Source organism: Aethalodelphis obliquidens, unplaced genomic scaffold (assembly GCF_003676395.1).
Source record: "Aethalodelphis obliquidens isolate GAN/ISIS:26980383/991018 unplaced genomic scaffold, ASM367639v1 scaffold4, whole genome shotgun sequence".
NCBI lineage: Eukaryota > Metazoa > Chordata > Mammalia > Artiodactyla > Delphinidae > Aethalodelphis > Aethalodelphis obliquidens.
The window spans coordinates 54,638,315-54,659,867 of record NW_020837948.1 but is presented as its reverse complement, the minus strand read 5'-3'; the positions used below and the strand labels follow the sequence as shown (position 1 = coordinate 54,659,867).

Below are 21,553 nucleotides of genomic sequence, written 5' to 3'. Positions count from 1 at the left end.
ATTTCTCTGGCTCTGTAAATTAACAATCAGACTTCAAATATTTTAAATTAAGGTCAGTATATTTTGGCTCTCAAATACTAATGAACTTAAGACATTTCTTTATTCTTTATATTTCACAGCACTTTCCAAATACAAACATCTTTGATATATTCCTTTGATGAAAGGCTTAAAGACATTCCTTCCACCAAAGAGAAGCAGGTATCTTAGCAGCAACTTGTAACACTTTATGACCAATTAAACAAACACAAGTTATGATTAGAGAAGCAGGAACTAAGTACAAGAGCAAAGTGTAAACCATTACAATTTTACTGGAGTTTTTTCAGTATTCTCTTATTGAATGTGTTATAGCATCCTCCTGTGACACTGGAATCATTCACCTGAGGAACTGGAGCTCCCAACGTGTACTGGTACTAAACTTTAAATAGGCTTTTATGCTTAAAAGCATCGCTACATTATCACAGCACTTAGGGAGACAGATTCAAGGGAAGTTTCAAAATGATCATTCTTGTTATTCCAGGTCACTGCAAGTACAGAGGAGGTATCATGGAGCTTTGGCTTCAATCCAGATTACACCTTTAGTCTATGAGGAAATATGAACTTTAAGCATACTCAACAGAACTCTTCTTTCCTCTGAAAAAACTCAAAACTATTTATACCAGTAGGGTTTACCAAACAGAGTTGGGTGCCAGGGGTGGGGAGGAAGGTGAAGAGCAAAATATTTTCTAAAATGTTCCAATCATTTGGCTAGTCACAAAATTTCAAGGCAATTACTATTTACTCACTTAAGAAAGTTTTATGTAAATCAGCTACTACTGACATATTCCACAGAAACATTTGTAATATCCAATCCTTCCTTTTATAAAATCTCCTAAGTACACTTTAAAAACAAACAATTACTCTAGAGAAGAACCCAGCACAAAGCTGAACCTTACTCTTAAGATGACAACTGAAATAAAGATTAACTTGAGAAAAGTCTATTATTAAAAAGCTGAAAATTATTGGCTTTCTATGAGTGATATTATTACATTAAAACCTTTGTGAAAGTACTCAAATGTAACTATTTAATGAATTTTATTTAGAGATGTAATTAATTTCCAACTGAAGAAAGATTACAATGGACAAGTAATAAGTATTAACTCATTTTGTTAAAGGAAAAAGGGATGCTTTTTCTCTATTTATTTTTTATTGGAGTATAGTTGCTTTACAATATTGTGTTAGTTTCTACTGTACAGCAAAGTGAATCAGCTATAACGTATACATATACCCCCTTTTTTTGGATTTCCTTCTCATTTAGGTCACCAAAGAGCATTGAGTAGAGTTTCCTGTGCTATACAGTAGGTTCTCATTAGTTATATATTTTATACATGGTATCAATCCCAATCTCAAAAAGGGATACTTTTTTAAAAACTACAACCTTTGGGTCTCAGTGCTGAGATGTAGAATGTCCCAACTGTCAGATTTAAACACACCTTAAAATCAGGTAGAACAAACTATATTGTTTATATTATTTTTATTTTCTGTATATTGTGATGTTTTGACATCTTAAAAAACCTTTCTGGCTAGCCAATTCTTAGAGATAGCAGGGGGCTAAGGTGGGAGCATGGCTTTGATATGCAAATTAACCACACCAGGCCATACCTCCTCTATCTGGCCCCTCCATCCCAGGAGACAATATTCCTCTGCCTTAATCATCCAAGGAGCTCGATACTAGGCAACTAGGAACTAACTCTCTATAGTTTACGGCCCACTGAAATCATTCAGACTAGCCAGTCCTAAACTGTTCACCCTGCCCTGCCATTCCCAACAGAAACCCCAATACAGGCTCTAGCCTTGGTGTTCCGCTGTACTCTTGCTTTCTGCCCTCTGACCACCCTGAGGCATCCCTGGTGCCCCACCCAGAGGTGTGGCGTGCCTCCTGTTTCTAGGACCTGTGAGGACAATAAACTTCTGTTTTCCCAAGCCTCTCCTGTGTCTTCTCTTGCAGGGCTGCACCCGACCGACCATCACAGAACACAGAATCCAAACAGTAGGGCAATCTATGTTTTTTATATACAATTGTTTTTAAGTTGTATGCACATTAAAAAACTGAGTTTTAATTACTAAACAGATTTTTTCCCCCTGAGATTCTTGTACACATTGGTATATAGGAAAAAAACCCTTTCTCCACTAGTATGGATTAACTGAAGGGTGCATTTCTGTCTACTTTGGAATCCAATCACCTTAATTTTGCCATTATTTTCCTAAATTTATCTCTGGCATAAAGGATACCATCTAAAATGAACATGGCTTATAAGTAAGAATAGAAATTAGATACCCACCTGTGAAGGTGTACTGGTAAGTTCCATCTTTTCTTGAGATTTCTCCTTGGCTAGTCGAGCAGCTTCTTTAAATTCCTGAAACTTTTCTGCAAACTGAATGTAGAAAGACTATATACATTAATCACATAAAAATAGGTCTTAATGCCCACTTTCATCTTAGTTTTCTTCCATTTTATGGAATAACAGACTCTTACACAGCAACTTAGCCCTCAAATCAATTACAGGCATAATATGAAAATGACAGGAAAATAAACCTAATATCAAACATTTGCGCACTATAAAGTACTCTGACAGATCTCATTAGAAAAAATCATGATGGGGCTTCCCTGGTGGCGCAGTGGTTGAGAGTCTGCCTGCCGATGCAGGGGATGTGGGTTCGTGCCCCGGCCCGGGAAGATCCCACATGCCACGGAGCGGCTAGGCCGGTGAGCCATGGCTGCTGAGCCTGCGCATCCAGAGCCTGTGCTCCGCAACGGGAGAGGCCACAACAGTGAGAGGGCTGCGTACCGCAAAAAAAAAAAAAAAAATCATGATAAAACTAAGTTAGAATTTGGTTTCAGCTAGCTTAGTTTTGTCTCTCCTTGGTTGTTCAGATATACTTCACTAAGACAAAGGTGTGGGGTACAGGTTGGGAGTGGAATCAGTAAAGATGGGCATACTACGTTTGTTTCTCATGGAGAAAACTAAATCGCTTAAGTGTCCACTCCTAATCATCTCTGTATCTGGAGCATGCTTTTAACTTTTACTAGAATATAAACTCTTGTATTATGTAAGGCATTTTATTTGCAGCAGTACAAACAGCAACGTTTACCACTGTCACTAACTGACATTACTAAAACTTCATTTCCAAAGATTCCTAAACAGCTAATGCACAGCAGCAGAAAGGAAAAGCAGGACCCCACAAAGGTCTTTAAGATTGGTAACAATTTTAAAAAATTACTTTATATGAAATGCTAACTCTTTGGAACCCATGGTAATCAAATAAATGTCATGGCCACAAACAGTATCTATTTATGAACTGGAAGTGGAAACCAGTCTGCCACTGTTCTCAGAGAGAATAAGGCAAGGCTACAAAATAACCAAATTTAAAAAAATCTAAAATCTTTGTGCAACTCAAAACATCTGTTATAGCTAGCAATAAAAATATGAAATTATAGGTCCCTCTTCGAACCCCATAAGCCAACCCTGATTTCATTGCCATCTTGGGAAGGAAAGCTTTGTAAGGAAAGGCTCATGATACTCTGACCTGCCAACAGGGAGATGGAGGAGGGTCAAAATTAAAGTTGTCATTATTACAACTTTCCTTCTTAAACACTGTTACCCCCACCTACAACTTGTAGATCAGGAAACTGAATCTGTATTATTATACTTATCTAATTAAAGAGCATATCTCATTACTGTAAAAAAAAAAAAAAAAGTCTGAATATAGAGCTAAAAAGGTCTCATTCACATTGTTGGAATTGAAATAAAAGCAAAACCATAATTAATTTCTCTTTATGTAATTTGAAATAATACACAAAGTTTTTCTTACACTAATTTGGCATTCCAAAGTAGTTAATGTTTAAAATTCTTCTCAACTTCATAAAGACCCATGCTGTTGCTAATTTTTATAGGTTTAGGTTTCCATGATAACAAAATACAACTTGGTAAGTACTCTAACAATCCAAGCATAGTTGGAATTTTCCTCATACATCAACCTTAGGAGACCAGAAATTTCTTTCAATGCTGCTGCTCTCTCATATTTTGAGAGTACCTTGCCTAGAATTGCCTTCAGAGCCTTCTCCAAACTCTTACAATGTTTCATTTCATGTATGATTTTAGTGACAAAACAAGCCAGAATATTTACAGGCTTGCTTCACTTATGTAAAAGATGATGTACTCCTTTGGGTCCCTTATAGTTTACAAAGCACTGACATTAATCTTCAAGGTAGCTTGGAAAATAAGTCATGATTTTGTGATCTTTGGACCAAAACATTCTGAAGAGACTGATCATAAGCTCTTAGAGCCAAGTCTAGTGAATAAACAAACTAGAGCTGGCTCCAGGAGCTACTGAGTTGTTTCCTAATGGTTAATCCACCCTCACAATACAATACTAGAATTCGCTACCAGTTTGGTCAAAAGCATATGCTAACTTTAAAGAGGAAAAATAAAATTCTTTAACTATAAAAGCTATTCTTAGAAAAAAGATCAGATAAGAGGAGACAATATGAGTGACAGAATTTAATAAACTATTTCTTTGCCACATTAACTATCTGCCCAGTAACTTGAAAGATGTAGTAAAAAAACAACAACTTAATATAGTCAAAATTACTTAGGCTCAAAAATCATTTCATGCAGGTTTGAGAAATTAATCCACAATTTAGTTCCTTTGTTGTCAAGAAATTCAGCAAGTGTAATATAATGATAGTTTTAATGTTTTTGCTATAGGCTTTAATAGACAATTTCAAAAGAAAATTTCCAAAAAGGTTCTGAGTAACGGCAAAAATATTAGAATAAATGTGTAATTTCCTAAGGGGATTGTTTATGGAGGGACAATGCTTAACTCGATGCCTGTGTCCCTGCTATGTTGAAATACTTTAAGTCTAAAACTCATAACTTTACCATAGCTCAAGAAATATATTTAGAGAATATAATGGGTGTAAGAGAAATGAAATCAGTTAACACTTGTTTGTTTTAATCACCTTACAGAGAATGACTTATAATCATCAAGACAAAAGTTAAAATAGTTGTAAAATTGAGCTTTCAACTCTAATTTATATCAAAAAGATAACAAAAGCACTTGAAAACAACAGTGTTAAGGAAAGTTTACAACTGAAACAAAAGGAAAGAAAGATTATTTTAACTACTGAACTATCTAATTATAACTTCAAGTCAATAAATATTCACAAAAGTGTAAGATTTTTTAAAAGAAATAATTTTTAAGAATCTCAATGATTTCTATAACGAACAGCTTAGGTTTCACTTCAGTATTAATGGTGTATATCTAACAAGAGCCAGATTACCCTGCACTTGAGCTATTTCAACTCTCAAGCCATCAGATCCTATGTATACCAAATCATACATAAAATATGGTTCAAATGTAGGGCTATTCTTTTAACTGAATGCTTCAAACAGAAGTTTTAAGCATAACTCTTTGGGTCTGGTGAGCATCAAATGTGAAGGGTAAAAGTGAGTAATCCTCATCTCCTTGATCATCTTGTTATCCTGAGATTGTTTCCTTTTCCTTATAAACTCTTTCTTTGTGACATCCACAAGAACTCAGGATGCTGCTGGTATGAACACTGCATGGCTTTTGTTTATATGCAGGAAAACTGTTTTATTTCCAGTATTTAGCCTGGTGATGCTCTGTATTTTATCAGCCATTCTAGCCACAGTAATTTACTTGGTCAGTTCCGAGAACTCCTCACGGTGTCTCTTAGATCTTACTCTGTGTTGCATCAGAGGCCTCAGAGTAATTCTCACCCAGACAAAGCACCACTTTCCTAAACAGTAACTTATATGTGCCTGCTATTATGTCTGAAATATCACTATCAGCTTGAGTTTTCACAATTCAGAAGCGTTTGGTGTCTACCTATCTTACAGAACATCAACCAAGGGTGCTAACTCCCGAGCAAAGTCCATTCTGAAGTGATAATTCCCACATTTTATTTCCTATCATACCTAGTTAACCACAAAAACCCTCCTCAATCAATGGTGACTGTTTTTAATGTACACAATGTTTCCAACTGACAGTGGGATCCACTGATCTCTCACTTCTTGCTCTGCTGTCACTACAGTTGTTCTGAAAATACCAAAGAAATTTCTCCTACATTTTATACTCTCCATTTTCTATTATATATTTAAGACGTCTGATTTGAAGATGTAGATTTCCACTCAGATCTTATGTTTTAACTTACTTTCGAAAGATGATGCTCAGAGGAGAACCCCAGTCCATAAACAGTGTTTGCCCTGCTATCAGCCCACTGGCCAAACTTCTGAGATGTTTTAGTAAATGTCATGTTTGGGGTGATGGTGCTGTTAATTATTGCCTGAAAAATAAAACAAGTATGAGTAACCAGCCAAAAATTCGCAAATAGGCATTTAAGCACAGGACTATTCAGATACATAAAAACTCAGGACTCCTATTGAGCCACAATGTTAAATATATAAAGAGAGTTAGAGAAACAGTTTTTAACATTATAAGTGACTGTGGCAATATGGTAATAAGAAAACTATAAGTATAATGGCACTCTACTATAAATTTCAATACTTTACAAGCAAAATAAGTTTTCCTGTGATGCAAAAACTTTTAAAGAGTTTTTAATGTGGTCAGTGTCTTCTCTTTGAACATTTAGGATCAATATCTATGAATTTTGGATGATATTCACCAGAAGCAAGTAGGTTTTAATAGTTGTTTATTTAAAAAAGTAAGGACCCCTCTCCAAAGAATCTTTCAAAAATAAAGGCAGCAATAGAACAAATTTTCTATTTGATCACTATTTTCTAAAATCCATCAACAAGAATTTTCTTAAAGCCAACTTACCTGAAATATACTGTGATACAGAAAAAACTTTCGATCCTTTAGTAAGTTTTCCTTTACTCAAGAGAAAAACAAACCCTTAAATATACACTTTGCTTCTTTACATAAAGTCGTATAAAATCATGGTAATGAGAATCACTATCACTTCTGTTTATAACATAGTTTCTTAGAAAACTAGTCTTTTAGTACTTTATTAAATATTAACTTTGCTGATCACTTTAATAAACTTCAACTACTCTTTAACACATTAATTTCAGTTCGTTCATCCCCTCTGCCAGTACTATTAAGGTATACAATCAGTTTTAGTTAAGTAGTCTAATGACTCTGTAACTGAGACTGAGATTACAAAGTGATCCCATAATAATAAACAGATACATTATCAAATCCATAAGCAGTTATTTGGTGAACTATTAAATGTGGAATAAGAATCAAGCATTCCAGAACAAAGCAAAATCTGTACACCACATGAACAACAGTAAAAACGTAAATATTTATGAGCTATGCAGGTACTGATGAAGTTATAATGAATGTATGACATTTGTCCTACTAAAGTAGACAGTAAGAGAGTGGTGGCTTGCCTTCTCTCACAGACAGTAGACATGTTATCTGACAGTAGACACGTTATCTGTTGTTACATGAGAGCCCTTACTCTCTATAAGCATTTTCACCTCCGACAAAATTTATACACTAATATACTGCCTTACCCTTTGGTCCAAAAGCTGTTTTTCCTGGCATGTCATTTTAGATCCTGTAAAATGTAGCTAACAACTGCTCTAACATGCAGGGTTGTCATCAAATGAAAGACTGAGTGGGAAAGAATATACTAACGAATGGTAAGGACTCGTTTGGATATGCAACTTTTCGCGTGTGCAAATACCTACTAAATGCCAAGCACAACTCTAGGAATTTGAGATACAACAGTGAGAGCAAGAAGAGTCAGTCACTGAACAAGTAAACAAGTAGCTGACCAATGAAATTTCAGAGAGTGGTAAGCGCTGTGAAGACCACAGACCAGGATGGGATCAAGACTGAGAGGCAGAAAGGCAAGGGCTGGCCAGAACTACTTTAGATTTGGTGGTCCTTGAGTGTTCCCTGAGGAGGGTACATGTACATGTGAGCTGGGATGTGAGTGTTTCCAAGGAGAGATGGGCATCTTACAGGTGACCCTAACAACTCTCACATAGTGAGGCGACCACGGGCTTTATAAGGCATGGAAAACGTGTGACTCATGAGTTGCCGGTCACTGACCTTCTGGTTTGGCTATTTCAGACTAACTTCTTTCTGCTTTTATGTTTAAGAGTTCCATTTTAATCCCCATTCTGAACCTTTCCTTGCCTCCATATGACTTGTTTTGGGATTCTTTAATCAGTGAATAAAACTTTAAAATAATAGATGATTCTGCACTTAAAATTATTTATTAGAATTCTTAAAATAGAATGCTACTATAAATCCATTTTTTTTAATTTTTAGTTCTTTAAAATAAATATGTCTCTCAATCCCATAGTTCTTGTCTTTTCAAGGAAAAGAAGTAGAAATGCTGTGTCATTACCAACCATATAGTGCCCTGATCCTGGCCCTTGGCCATACTGACGTCTCTGCAGCAGGATTAGAAAATCTTCAAGCAAACTTGACATGCACAGAAAAGGCCTTAAGTGAGAACAAATGGATATTTTCTAATCAGGGGCACCTAAGGTTTTCCCAACTCATCATGTTGTGCAGAAATAGAAGTGAGGGTGGGGAAAAGAAACCCACCCATTTAGCTGCATCAAATAAACCACTACTGCTTACCAAAAAACTACTCCTGCAGGAAACTGCAATAGTTAATAGCATCAGTTCAGAAAAGTAACTAGAAAATGGAAAATGTGATAGAAAATATAACTCCAGTACAGAGAGTAGATTTTATTAAAAGAAACAAAAAAACTTTTTCACAAGAGTTATATAAGAGCCTAATAATTACAAGCTACAAAGTAAATTCAAAAATGGAAATGACAGAAGCAATAGTTCATACTGCTTCAGGAGAAAAACACATGAGGATTATTTAATCACAATGGACTTGGGCCTACTTTACTTTTATATATCATTTAACTGCCCTCTCTAATAAAACCACATCTTATCCATGGTTTGGGCCAAGAGAGAAATACAAATTACAGAGAATTGAAGGATCAAGTCAGGGAAAAGAAATAAATTAACACTCTAGGGTCTGAGATTATAGTAATTAATATCTGTTAATTTCACTAAACAGTTACAAAATGTGGCAAAATTATTCTTCATTTAATAAAGCTTCAGATAAATTAACTATTGCTATTTCCCAAGCCCCATAAATCCTGAGTAAAAATGAAAAGAGGATCAATTATTCAAATAAATACATGTTAGTCACTTATGTACAAGACAAAGTGCACATAGCCCCTGGGGTCCTATAATCCAGTTAAGGAGATAAGGAATGAGCACATAGAAAAAACAGACTGAAAGTTCAGCATTAAATTATCTTTGATTCCCCCAAACTACTAGGCAATACATATTAAAAGCTGGGGGCTTCTCTGGTGGCGCAGTGGTTGAAAATCTGCCTGCTAATGCAGGGGACACGGGTTCGAGCTCTGGTCTGGGAGGATCCCACATGCCGCGGAGCAACTAGGCCACAACTAATGAGCCTGCACGTCTGGAGCCTATGCTCCGCAACAAGAGAGGCCGCAATAGTGAGAGGCCCGTGCACTGCGATGAAGAGTGGCCCCCGCTTGCCACAACTAGAGAAAGCCCTCGCACGAAGACCCAACGCAGCAAAAATAAATAAACTCCTACCCCCAACATCTTAAAAAAAAAAAAAAAAGCTGAATAATATTAATAATAACAATAGCAGTAAGTGTTTGCATAGTGATTACTATACACACTTTAAGTGCTTTTGCCTAAATTAATTTATTTAATCTTCACAATAATCCCACGGTGTAATGATGCAGTTATTTACATTAGTTCTTTTTTACAGATGAGAAAACTGAGACATGAAGACATTAAATATCTTGCTCTAGGTCACATGGCTAGTAAGTATTAAAGTGAAAATTCAAACCAGATGGTCCAGCTTCAGAGTTTGTGGTCTTAACTCTACACTGAACTGTGAAAATTTCCTAGGAATTATCTACATGTATTATTCAAAACTCATTGAGGAAAAAATGGAACTTCCCCCCTATTGAAGGGTATACTCCATCAGGCACTGAGGTAACCAAGTGCTTTGTAGATACCAACTCAATCCTTACAACTACTACTGAGGTGAGAACAATGAAACTCAGAGAAGTAAACACATAATTTGCCCCAAATCAAAAACTTCATAGATGGTAGAATTGAGATAGAAACCCAGGCAGTCCATGCTCATAAGCATTTTACTATCTGCCTCTCCTAACAAATAAAAACAGGTCTTGTCCATACGCTTCTCTTCTGAATAATGGAGGTCAGCTTTATTATTGAATACTGAACTCAATATTGAAAGACTTCCTATGATTTAGGGATTCTGAACTGCCTACTAGACTGTAGAAGTATATCTGAAAAGAAGTCTAGTTCCTCACTAGATTACATGCTCCAAGAGTAGAAACTGTGTCCGTTCTGTTGAAAACTATATTCCTAGCACCTAACACAGTGCCTGACACAACAGATATGCAATGAATATTTATCAAATAAACTGACTTCAAATTTGTAGAATATTTTGGCATGTAACTCAATATATATATAAGGTGGTTAATCCAAGTAATTTAGGGGATGAAAAAGTTGCTACCCTAAAAATGATCAATTTTGTTTTTTAAAAGGTAAGTTTTTAAAGCTCAAAAGAAAGTATTTTATTTTAATGAAGATAAAAATCTTCTGAATAAAACAGAAGTGTATACTATATAAAGCAAAACAGCAAGGTTATTTAATGTAAATGTAACTTACCTTTGAGCCATCTAAACTGATTATCCTATACACGTTTCTTGTGCTGTCATAGAAATAAGACACAGTAACTGCGTGCTTGCTGGTGGGTACCCAGTTCTTCTTTGTGTTTGGGTCGATCTGGAAGACATGAGCTCGAGTGCTGAAGATGGGTTGTTCCCTGTAGGGGAGAAAACAAAATGACAGGATGAAAGCAGCCACTTTTACTCCACTGGACAATAGAACATGAAAACTGTATGATTCCACTTACCCAAAAATTCCCACATCCTTGAAAATAAGAGAAACTTTCTTTTAAATTTGAATACTCAGTATTATAACCTTCTTTAAAACAATTACAGTCAATCCTTATTATTTGAAGATTCTGTATCTGTGATTTTGCCTACTCACTAAAATGCATTTGTAACCCCAAAATCCATACTTGAGGTACTTCCTTGGTCTCTTCCAGTTACCTGACATGTACCTTTCCACCTGAGGTTGATCAAGGTAGCACTCTGCCTTCTTGTTTCAGCTCTCATACTATAAACAAGTGTTCTTTTTGCAATCTGTTTAGCACCATGAAGTCTGCATTTTTGTGCTTTTTGTTGGTGCTTTCACTGTTTCAAATGGCCCCCAAGCACAGTGCTGAGTGCTGTCTGTTCCTAGATGTAAGCAGACTGTGATGTGCCTCATGGAGAAAAAATGTTACATAAGTTTTGTTCAGGCATGAGTTACAGTGCTTTTGGCCATGAGTTCAACGGTAATGAATCAACAATATATATTAAATAGGGTGTCTTTAGATAGAAACATACATCAAACAAGGTTATTATTGATTGGCTGATGAAAATGTTGTGACCAGAGGCTCACAGGAATCTAACACTGTGTTTCCCTCCGGACAATGGTTCAACACTCATTAATTCAGTGTTTGTGGTGCCTTTATAGAACAAAACCACTGTAAATAATTAGAATTGACGATATGCTGTTTAAATACAAGTATCTTACATGTGACTCTCACTAAGTTAAAAGTTTTTACCCATTTAAAAACTACATTATTCTGGTAACAGGTAAAGAATTTACTGGGAAAGTTTACTTTCAATATAATCTCTACTATACTGAAAAATATAAGGAAAACAAAGTAGCCCATCATCACAGTATCTTTTACTTAGATCAAGTAAGGCCTTAAAGATAAATAGAGGTTTTAAAAATTATAATTTCAAGAATCAAAACTTATCAAAAATATATATTCAAAATATGATCATTACAGATTTCTTTTACAGTCTGAAAAAACAAGCATGAGATGATCTGTATGTGATAGAAGCATTATAAGGCAAAATTTTCCAAGTTCTCAGTAAGAATTCTCTTGTAAAGAGCATTTACCAAAAATTTTTTTGGAGTCCAAATGTTTCTTTCATTTACATAACACTTTTCTTTCCTAAAGCAGCTTAAGGTCCTAAAGAAACTTTTAACTGGTATTATATATATAATGTTAAAATTAAGTAAGTTTAAATTTTTTAATTTTAAAGAATTAAAAATGTTTTCCAATTTTAAATTTAAAGAAGGGAAAAGAGAGTATGGAAAAGAGTGAAATTAGAAAACAGGCAAGGCAAATTTTGGTCTTTGGCAAAATTTTTCTTCAGATTAATAATAATGGGCTGGGTGTCACATATGTCTCCTATGACTTACTTTAGCCCTTAGAGAGCTATTAGGAAAGGGAGGTACCTTCCCTGTATGTAACTGGGCTCTTCCCAGTTTCATTTCTGGAAACCACCATAACAACTGTTCTTATTAAAGAATCACTTTTGAAAGGAAGTGAGCGATACATTTTATGCCCCTCCCTAAAAAATGAAGCAGAAAGTCATCACTTCTGGCTTAACTGCTATTATACATGGGTTCATTCAGCAAATAATTATTAATAATCTGGCAAGGCGCTATGCCAGGATACAGAATTCTTCCAAATTAGGAGTAGGCCCTATTCATTCCTTTTCCCCATCCTCAATCCTTGACTTTCACAGTAAGGCTGGTGCTACATTTGGGTTATCGTCCAAAAGCCCTGCAACCTCTGCTTTTCTTTTTTTTCCACCTTTTAATTAAAGTTCAGTGACTGCAGCTAGTTCCAATTCACAGGGAAATTCATTCACACAAAATTCTAATTTTTAAGACACATAAGGAAGGGAAGTGGGCCATTCTTGGCTCTACTGACTTGATAATATTTTTTTCATTTGACAGGGGATAAATTTCTAGATAGCGTAGGCTGATAATTATAAGAATGTGTTCTAATAAATGTATTTTCCAAAAAAGTAAAATTGTTAAGACAATGATATTGCTTTTGCACAAGCCTTATATGACAAATCATCAAATCCTTATTCAATGGAAGTGCGATGTTTTGAGTCCAATAAATACTTTCCACACCATATTAATTCACACAGTGTAACTAATCTGCACAATTATTCCACACAATGTAATTCCATTCTGAATAAAAACCTTTAGGGTAAACTAGCTATTTTACAAGCAAATAACATCTGACATCAACTAAATACGCTGTTTTCTTCAATTCTTTTCTGAATAGCTGATTTCTTAAAGAAAGTTATAGTTCATTCAAAGAAAAAAAAAGTTGTAGTTCAAGATCTCTGTTGTTAAAGGTCTAGCCATCAACATCTGGATGATAAAGACTAGGGAAATAATTTTACAGCTGATACCCAAGGAAGAGAATTCCTAGAAGTAACGAGGATGTTACTACATCTGTCAGGGCATACAAGCAGATGATTCACCCTTTTATGGAATATCTACTACATGGTAAAAACAGAGAGAGATGGTCTTTGCCCTTGAAAAGTTCAGTCTGGTGAGGGAAGACAGATATGTTAAACAAATAATATGCCCTTCACCATGATAGAGTCTCTGAAAATAAGTGGGTAAAGGCTACTGTGGAGAAACTGATGCCTAAGGAGAGTCTGAAACCATGGCACAGTGGTTAGAGGGCATAGTACTTAGGCATGTGTAGCAAGAACCTCAGTGAGTATGCGTGCCTTTGAAGAATGAGGCTAGAGATAGAGAAGCCAGTTCATGAGGGTACCCACTGGAATCTACTGAGAGATGTAAATAGGAACAGCTTTGCATTTTAGAAAGATAAATTTAGTAGCACTGAAAAGGGTGGGTTGAAGGGAAACAACATTGGACATAGGGACACTAGTCAGAACCTTACAAAGGATCCCAAATACTAAAAAAATAAAAAGAATAGGAGGTTAGGGAGTGGAATAAAGACATGAGGAGGGGTTAAAGGTAAATTTAGAAAGTAGAATCAATAAGATAAAGTAACAGTTTGGATGTAGGGCAGTGGTTTATCAAACAGGGGTGAGTTGTCTCCCAGGGGACATTTTACAATGTCTGGAGACGTTTTTGGTGGTCACAACGGAGGGAGATTGCTACTGGCTTCTAGTAGGAAGAAGGGTGTTGCTGAACATCTACAATGCACAGGACAGCCTCCTACAACAAAAAACTATCCAGCCAAAAATGTCAACAGTGTCAAGGTTGAGAAATCATGGTGTAGGAGATGAAGGAGGAATCTGAGTCTCCTGGGCTTCTGGTCTGGGTGACTGAAAAGAAGACAGTGCCACTAGGCAGTGTGGTAAACAGAAAATAAAATCTGGAACAGGGGGGATGGTGAGGGAAAGGATGAGCTCAGTTTTGACCAAGTCCTGATGCCTATAGGGTTTGCATGTAAAACTGTCAGGAAGGGAACTTAAAATGTTAGTTTGGAGCTCAGTAGAGAAAACCAGGCTGGAGTGAAAAGTTTTGGGAATCATCAAGAGAGCTTATCTCGTCTGTTTAAGGTACATTTCAACATTAAAATGGAAAAATTTCATTTTAGAGAAAAGCTGTAGAAGCAGCAGTAGAGAAGCTATACCCGAAATCTTAAAGCACTTATCTCTTAAAGGATCTGAAAAGCATCTGACGCTGATTATCCCAAGTGTTCAAGTGCTAATACGTTTTCAAATAAACTGGATGGCACTCATAAATAAAGGTTAGACGCACTACTTCCTTTATAACAATTCACACAAAACTAACTGCGTCAAATACCAGCGTTTTCCAAAGTATGTTCTATGGAACAAAAGTCCTATGAGTGTTCCATACTTATATAAGTTCTGCAAACACCTACATGTTCCACTCTGAAACATTTATAATGCACGTTAATATATTAAAGGTTCTGAGAAGTCTTGCAGTAAAGAAACCCATTTAACCCTGAATAACCCAGCATGCAGCAAAGTGATCTGATCCTAGAATTCTTTTTCACGTAACACAGTAACATCTCATAGGACTTACATTTATAGCCACAATATGAGAATCAAAAGATAAATTTTGAGGTAAACACATCTCACTGAAAGCCAATCTGTATATTCTACCATCTTTATTGACATTACTGTTACTAGAATATATATATATATATGGCATAATACAAAATTGAGGCATTAGTCATGACTACAGTATTATTTCTTAAGCAGATATAATGACACAAAGTAATTCTCCTAAGAAATTAAACATTAATCTAAAAATCAATTTTGAAAGCAAATAGATTTTTGCATGAAATGCTTTAAACTAGCTTAGAGAAACAAAACTAAACACAGAACACACAGAGAGAGACACACACACTTCAATCCTAGAGAATCATCTACTTTGTAACTTCTTACATCAATAGTCAAGACAGAACTTCCCTGGTGGCGCAGTGGTTAAGAATCCACCTGCCAACACAGGGAACACGGGTTCGAGCCCTGCTCCAGGAAGATCCCACATGCCATGGAGCAACTAAGCCCATGCGCCACAACACCTGAGCCTGTGCTCTAGAGTCCGTGAGCCACAACTACTGAGCCCATGTGCCACAACTACTGAAGCCTGCCTGCCTAGAGCCTGTGTTCCTCAACAAGAGAAGCCACTGCAATGAGAAGCCCGTGCGCCACAATGAAGAGTAGCCCCCGCTCACTGCAACTAGAGAAAGCCCGCATGCAGCAACGAAGACCAATGCAACCAAAAGAAAGAAAGAAAGAAAGAAAAATTAAAAAAAAAAAAAGTCAAGGCAATGAGTAGTTCAAATGACCTTACTGTTAGAAGAGGTTACTGAAGTGCTTTCCAGAAGGTTCGTAAAATAATTCTAGGAAGTTGGTATAAGAAGAATTCTGAAGGTCTTAACCGCGGGCTAAAACTCTGTAAAAGTATTGATACTACATACATAGCAACGCGGATATGAAGAAAGTTATGGTTTCAAACAATTGCCAGACTTTCCACTTAATTTTCCAAAAGAAAGTAGCCTGGCAGAGGTTAAAGGTATAAGGTAAATGACACCTTCCACTAAGAGTTTGACATTGCTACAGACACTGCTGGTTGACCATCCGCCAACTATTCCTCCTGGCTCCTTCCTAACACACACCTCAGATGTTGTTCTCTATCCTCCTCCACATGACTGTGAGCTTCACTAAGATCATCAATGCAATCGCATTCTCCTTGCCAGAAGTCCGTTTAGGAATGGACCTCTGAAGCAGTTCTGGCTAATGAGATAATCAGGGAAGGTTTGCTGGAAGCTCCTGGGTACACTCACAAAAAGATACACATGTAAGGGCTTCCCTGGTGGGGCAGTGGTTGAGAGTCCGCCTGCCAATGCAGGGGACACGGGTTTGTAACCCAGTCCGGGAAGAGCCCACATGCCGCGGAGCGGCTGGGCCCGTGAGCCATGGCCGCTGAGCCTGCGTGTCCGGAGCCTGTGCTCCGCAACGGGAGGGGCCACAACAGTGTACCGCGTACCACAAAAAAACAAAACAAAAAAAACCCACACACATAAGAAGGGACGTTCTCTTAAATAACGTTGTGTTTGCAGTGACACTCGGACCTGAAGAGTCATCTTAGGACCTTGAGGGCAGCTAACCTGAGAACAAAGCCAACATTGTGAACAAGAGCAGATGGAAAAACCAGGAATCTGTTTCCTTGATTATGTCATTGAATCGATGACTCAGCCTCTAGGCTTTTTATGTGATAAAACAAGTTTCCTAGTTGTTCCAAGCAGTTGTCATTTAAAAAATTACACAAATAATAATTGAGGAAAAAGGCTTACATATAATAAATTCTGCAATAACGTGCTCCCCAATAAAATGTGATTGGTGGTCTTCCAGTTCTCCTGGCTAGCTAGCACACACTGGTCATTCATTAACTTTGTAACACAGATCCACATACAATTAGATTTTTAGGGCCCCATTTAATACTGTAGAGGTAATCAATGGAAAAATTTATAAGGCTAACTGATTGAGACGGGTGGAAGAAACATGGAAATCATAAAAGTTCATTATCAATTGACTTTCTGCTATAAGGATTTAATATTCAAGTCTTTTAATCAAGAAACAGCAGTATAACAGCATATTAGAGACATGCAGACAACTACCAAGAGAAATAAAAATGGGAATTTGTAAAAGCAGTTGCCTGGGGGGACGGGGCTAGATGAAGGACAAGATGAGATAGGAAACTAGTACTTGTCTTTACAAACCTTTCAGTACTATTTAACTTTTAAAACTTGTTCTAGTACTAGAAGATTTTCTTAAGTGGCACAGTGTGGGAAGCTACACTTACATCACAGTTAATGCTGAGAAAAGAATGCCTGAGGGGCCACTTGTGAAGACTGTCAAAGAACCATAGAATAAGTGACAATTTTTAATAGCTTGGAACTCAACTAACTTAACAGGACATCATCTGAAAGCATTCTTATTATTCATAAAGAGGAATAAAGGGAAAGTAAGACAGGAGCAGAAATTCCAAATGGCTCCATGGCTCTGGAAGTGCTGAAGGTATGTCCACTTCCTTCCTTCATTAGAAGTAAATACACAGGAAGTAAGACAAAAAACATTCTACCTTTAGCTTGGTTTTTGGAGTTTGAAGTGGGAAGAGAAGCGGGACAATAGGTGTTAAGGCCAAAATGACATGGGCAAGGATAAGACAAGGAGTGGATGGACACAAGTGACATATAACGTCAAATGCAATGCCTGAAGAATTTAGTCTCAGTGCCATTATGAGCTGGCACAGCATGTCTTCAGACAAGCTGGAGCTCAAGCACTGGAATGTCCTCAAAAGAACTGTCCTGTACTAGTTAATAATATAAAGTGTTAATTCCACTGGATTATCAGGTAATTGGTTTACTTCCGCTATCCCACCACCCACCTCTACTCTCCCAGCACAGGCCTGTAAGAAAAATCTTACTGACTGAAACAGCTGTTTTGACGCGGCTCAAAGATTATGACTGCATATTATCAGCTATGTATTTCTATTACCATGTTATGTGTTTAACAGGTGATTACTTATCCATTTTGAATTTTCTTTAAAACAAACAAATAACACATGCTTCCTCTGAGGCAAGCAAAGCTTATCCGACTAATGGCTACCGCACACATAGTTGTACCACAAGAGCGCCATCTAGTGATGAACCAAAAACATAGCAGGTGTTTGTTTAAACTTCCAAGTTACTATACAGCAAAAACAAAATCGTAAAGGAGATTGCTATAACATAGGTATACAGAATTAAAATGTGACACCAACAACTACAAAACGTCTTTTCTGGAAGAATTCTTAAAAACTGTATGATCTGAATTCCTTGGTCTTTGAACTGGTTAATTACACATTCAAACGAAAGATTTTTTAAGAAAATCATTGTATCATAACAATTGTGCATCAGAAATATCTTCATGACATCAGGTATTTGACTTAATTAGCATATCTGAAGAAAATATAATCAAATAAATTAAAAATTTCAATCTGGAGTTTAAGATTACTAAATTATAAAACTGTACTTCAAACAGTAACAACATTGTTTATACTCCTTATATACAGCCTTCATTTTAAGTTTTCTTTTTTTTTTTCTCAGTCTCAGTCCTTTCATTAAGGCACAGCACTAGTTATTAAAAGGGATTACAGTACTTATTTACTTTGGGCACCTTAATCAGTAGCTACATTTAAAAGATCAAAGGAATATGTTCAAATTCATTGGAAAGAGCAAGTAAACCCACTCAATGTATATATTTAAGCAACATCTTCAGTACTCAAAGGACCTGGCTTGCTAGGTCCTTTGAGTATTGACTTCCAAGTGACATCATCTCTGCCCCACTCCCCCTTTTAAAACTCTATTTATTTCAGATAAAATACTTGGTGTTTTAAAATATATGAGGAGGTATTCCTGGTAACTCAGTTACATTTAAAATTAGTACTGTACTTTCAATTTCACTAGACTTTAAACATTCTTCTTTTCCCAGTTGATTTCCACTAAATAAAGCTATATTCTGAGAACTCACAGTATACACTAGGGAAATCTAAGGAAAATAGCCTCTTGTTAATGAGAATTTAATTCTTGTTAATATATATGGCATATTCCTAAAAATCCAAAATAAGTAATTTTCTAGTAGACATCCAATTCCTAGAAACTTTTTAAGTGAATTAAATGTTAAAAGATTATTTAAGTTATAATACCAACAATACTTCAAGGAACAATAATACTCTTAGGTACTCTTTTCCTTTACACTTACTACGAACTAACCAAGTGAATATGCAATCCATTTTCTATCTGAACAAGCAAATACTCTAAAAAATAAACCTATGATTGAAGAGAAAGATCCAAAGGTATTTTGGCAAAATATTGAACAGAAAGATCCAAAGGTATTTTGGCAAAATATTAACATTTGCTACATTTGAATAGTGGTTGCATAGATGTTACATTATTCCCTGTATTACTCTGAATATGTTTAATTGCTCAAAACAAACAATAAAACCGCACACCATTTCTCTAGAATTCTTATTAACACTGAGAAATCTGACTAAATCAGCCACATTTTATTTTATGCATATGTAGATCTTTTTTTTTAAACTGCAGTGCAGAAGTTGGCACTATGATCAGAACTGCACTATCCAATACGGTGACTACTGAGCATCTGAAATGTGGCTAGGGAAATTGAGAAAGTGAATTAGTTTATTTGATACTCAAGTAAGTCAGTTACTGAAATACTTCTAAGCATGTATGGAACAACTTGGATATGTGAATCTACTGCTTCAAGTGTAAATTTTATGAAATTTAAATTCAGATCAAGTATTTTTGATAAAAATTTTAGCATCCAAACTGAGAGGTGCTCTAAGTGCAAAATACACAGTGGATAGTATGAAAAAAGAATGTAATATCTGAATCTCTTTACATATGTTAAAAATATTATGGATAAACAGTTGACCCTTGAACATGGATTTGAACTGTACAGGTCTACTTACACTCGGATTTTTTCCAATAAATATATTAGAAAATTTTTTGCAGATTACACAACAGTTTGAAAAAGCTCACAGACAAACCACATAGCCTAGGAAAATTGAAAAAAATAAGAAAAAGTTAGGTATGTCATGAATGCATAAAATATATGTAGATACTGGTCTATCCTCACATAGTTATAAGGTGAGTAATATTTAATATAAAATTAATAATGAGGGCTTCCCTGGTGGTGCAGTGGTTGAGAATCTGCCTGCTAATGCAGGGGACATGGGTTCGAGCCCTGGTCTGGGAGGATCCCACATGCCGTGGAGCAACTAGGCCCGTGAGCCACAACTACTGAGCCTGCGCGTCTGAAGCCTGTGCTCCGCAACAAGAGAGTCCACGATAGTGAGAGGCCCGCGCACCACGATGAAGAGTGGCCCCCTCTTGCCACACTAGAGAAAGCCCTCGCATAGAAACGACGATGCAACACAGCAAAAATAAATAAATTAATAAACTCCTACCCCCAACATCTTTAAAAAAAATTAATAATGAGTTAGTTTTCTTACTGTTTAACTTTGCTTTCAAAGAATTACATTACCGTACAGTATGCCCCTCTCTCTGATAATTGGAGAAACTGTGTATCAGCCTATCATCACAGGTAAGCAGTTTAAAAAAAAAGTAACGGCGGTCTGGTGGTTAAAACTCCATGCTTCCAATGCAGGGGGTGCGGGTTCGATCCCTGGTGGGGGAATTAAGATCCCGCATGCCACTTGGCGTGGCCAAAAAAAAAAGGTAACAATGTTTCTAATACTATATTATGAATATGACTGTAATACTGTATGCCATAAAAATTTTATAATCATTCATTCATTAGTGTATAGGCTAGGCTACTGTGAAGCAATTGTATTGATTATTAACACTAGGCTACCATAAAGCCATCACATTGCTGCCTCTTCGTTATCAATGCATGAATTGTTATACCTGTAAATAAAAATGAATTTCTTTTTCACATTATCTTATCACTTTTGATGTCTAGTGTTAGCAATATATATAACATCTACACTGTTTTGTATCATATAAGACAATATCGATGTAGGTACTGACAGGTGATTCATCTTGTAAACAGATGATATATACTTAATGATATTGATAAGTACAATACTGTAAATGTATTTTCACTTCCTTATGATTTTCTTAATGACGTTTCATTTTTGTCTAGCTTATTGTATTATAAGAATACACTATATAATACATATAGCATATAAAATATGTGTTAACCAACTATTAATGTTACTTGTAACAGTACTTGTCAATAATAGGATATCAGTAGTTAGGTTTTGGGGGCGTCAGAAGTTATAAGCAGATTTTTGACTGAGTGGGAGGTTGGTTCCCCTAACCCCAGCACTGTTCAAGGGTCAACTGTATTGTCAACATATATTAAAATTTATCTTACCTTTTAGAAACTGTAAATTTAAAATTACATGTATTACTCATACTGTATTTCAAGTGGAAAATACTGGACAATTTTTGTAGCCACTTCCTTACTGATAGACATATAGGTTGTTCCAATTTCTGCACTAT

At 36.1% G+C, this 21,553-nt stretch overlaps 1 protein-coding gene across 3 annotated transcripts in view; it reads right to left on the bottom strand.

The window, feature by feature from the left end:
* HOMER1 (homer scaffold protein 1) overlaps window positions 1-21,553 on the bottom strand; it is a 125,730-nt gene that overhangs the window by 69,803 nt on the left and 34,374 nt on the right. For 2 of the 3 annotated variants that reach the window (XM_027100748.1, XM_027100750.1), the window contains 3 exons: window positions 10,750-10,906; window positions 6,215-6,346; window positions 2,319-2,426 (listed from right to left, as the gene is read on the bottom strand). In XM_027100748.1, coding sequence (XP_026956549.1) covers window positions 2,319-2,426; window positions 6,215-6,346; window positions 10,750-10,906 — 397 coding nt within the window. The remainder of the gene's footprint in view (window positions 1-2,318; window positions 2,427-6,214; window positions 6,347-10,749; window positions 10,907-21,553) is intronic. The other variant, XM_027100749.1, reaches the window with a different exon arrangement.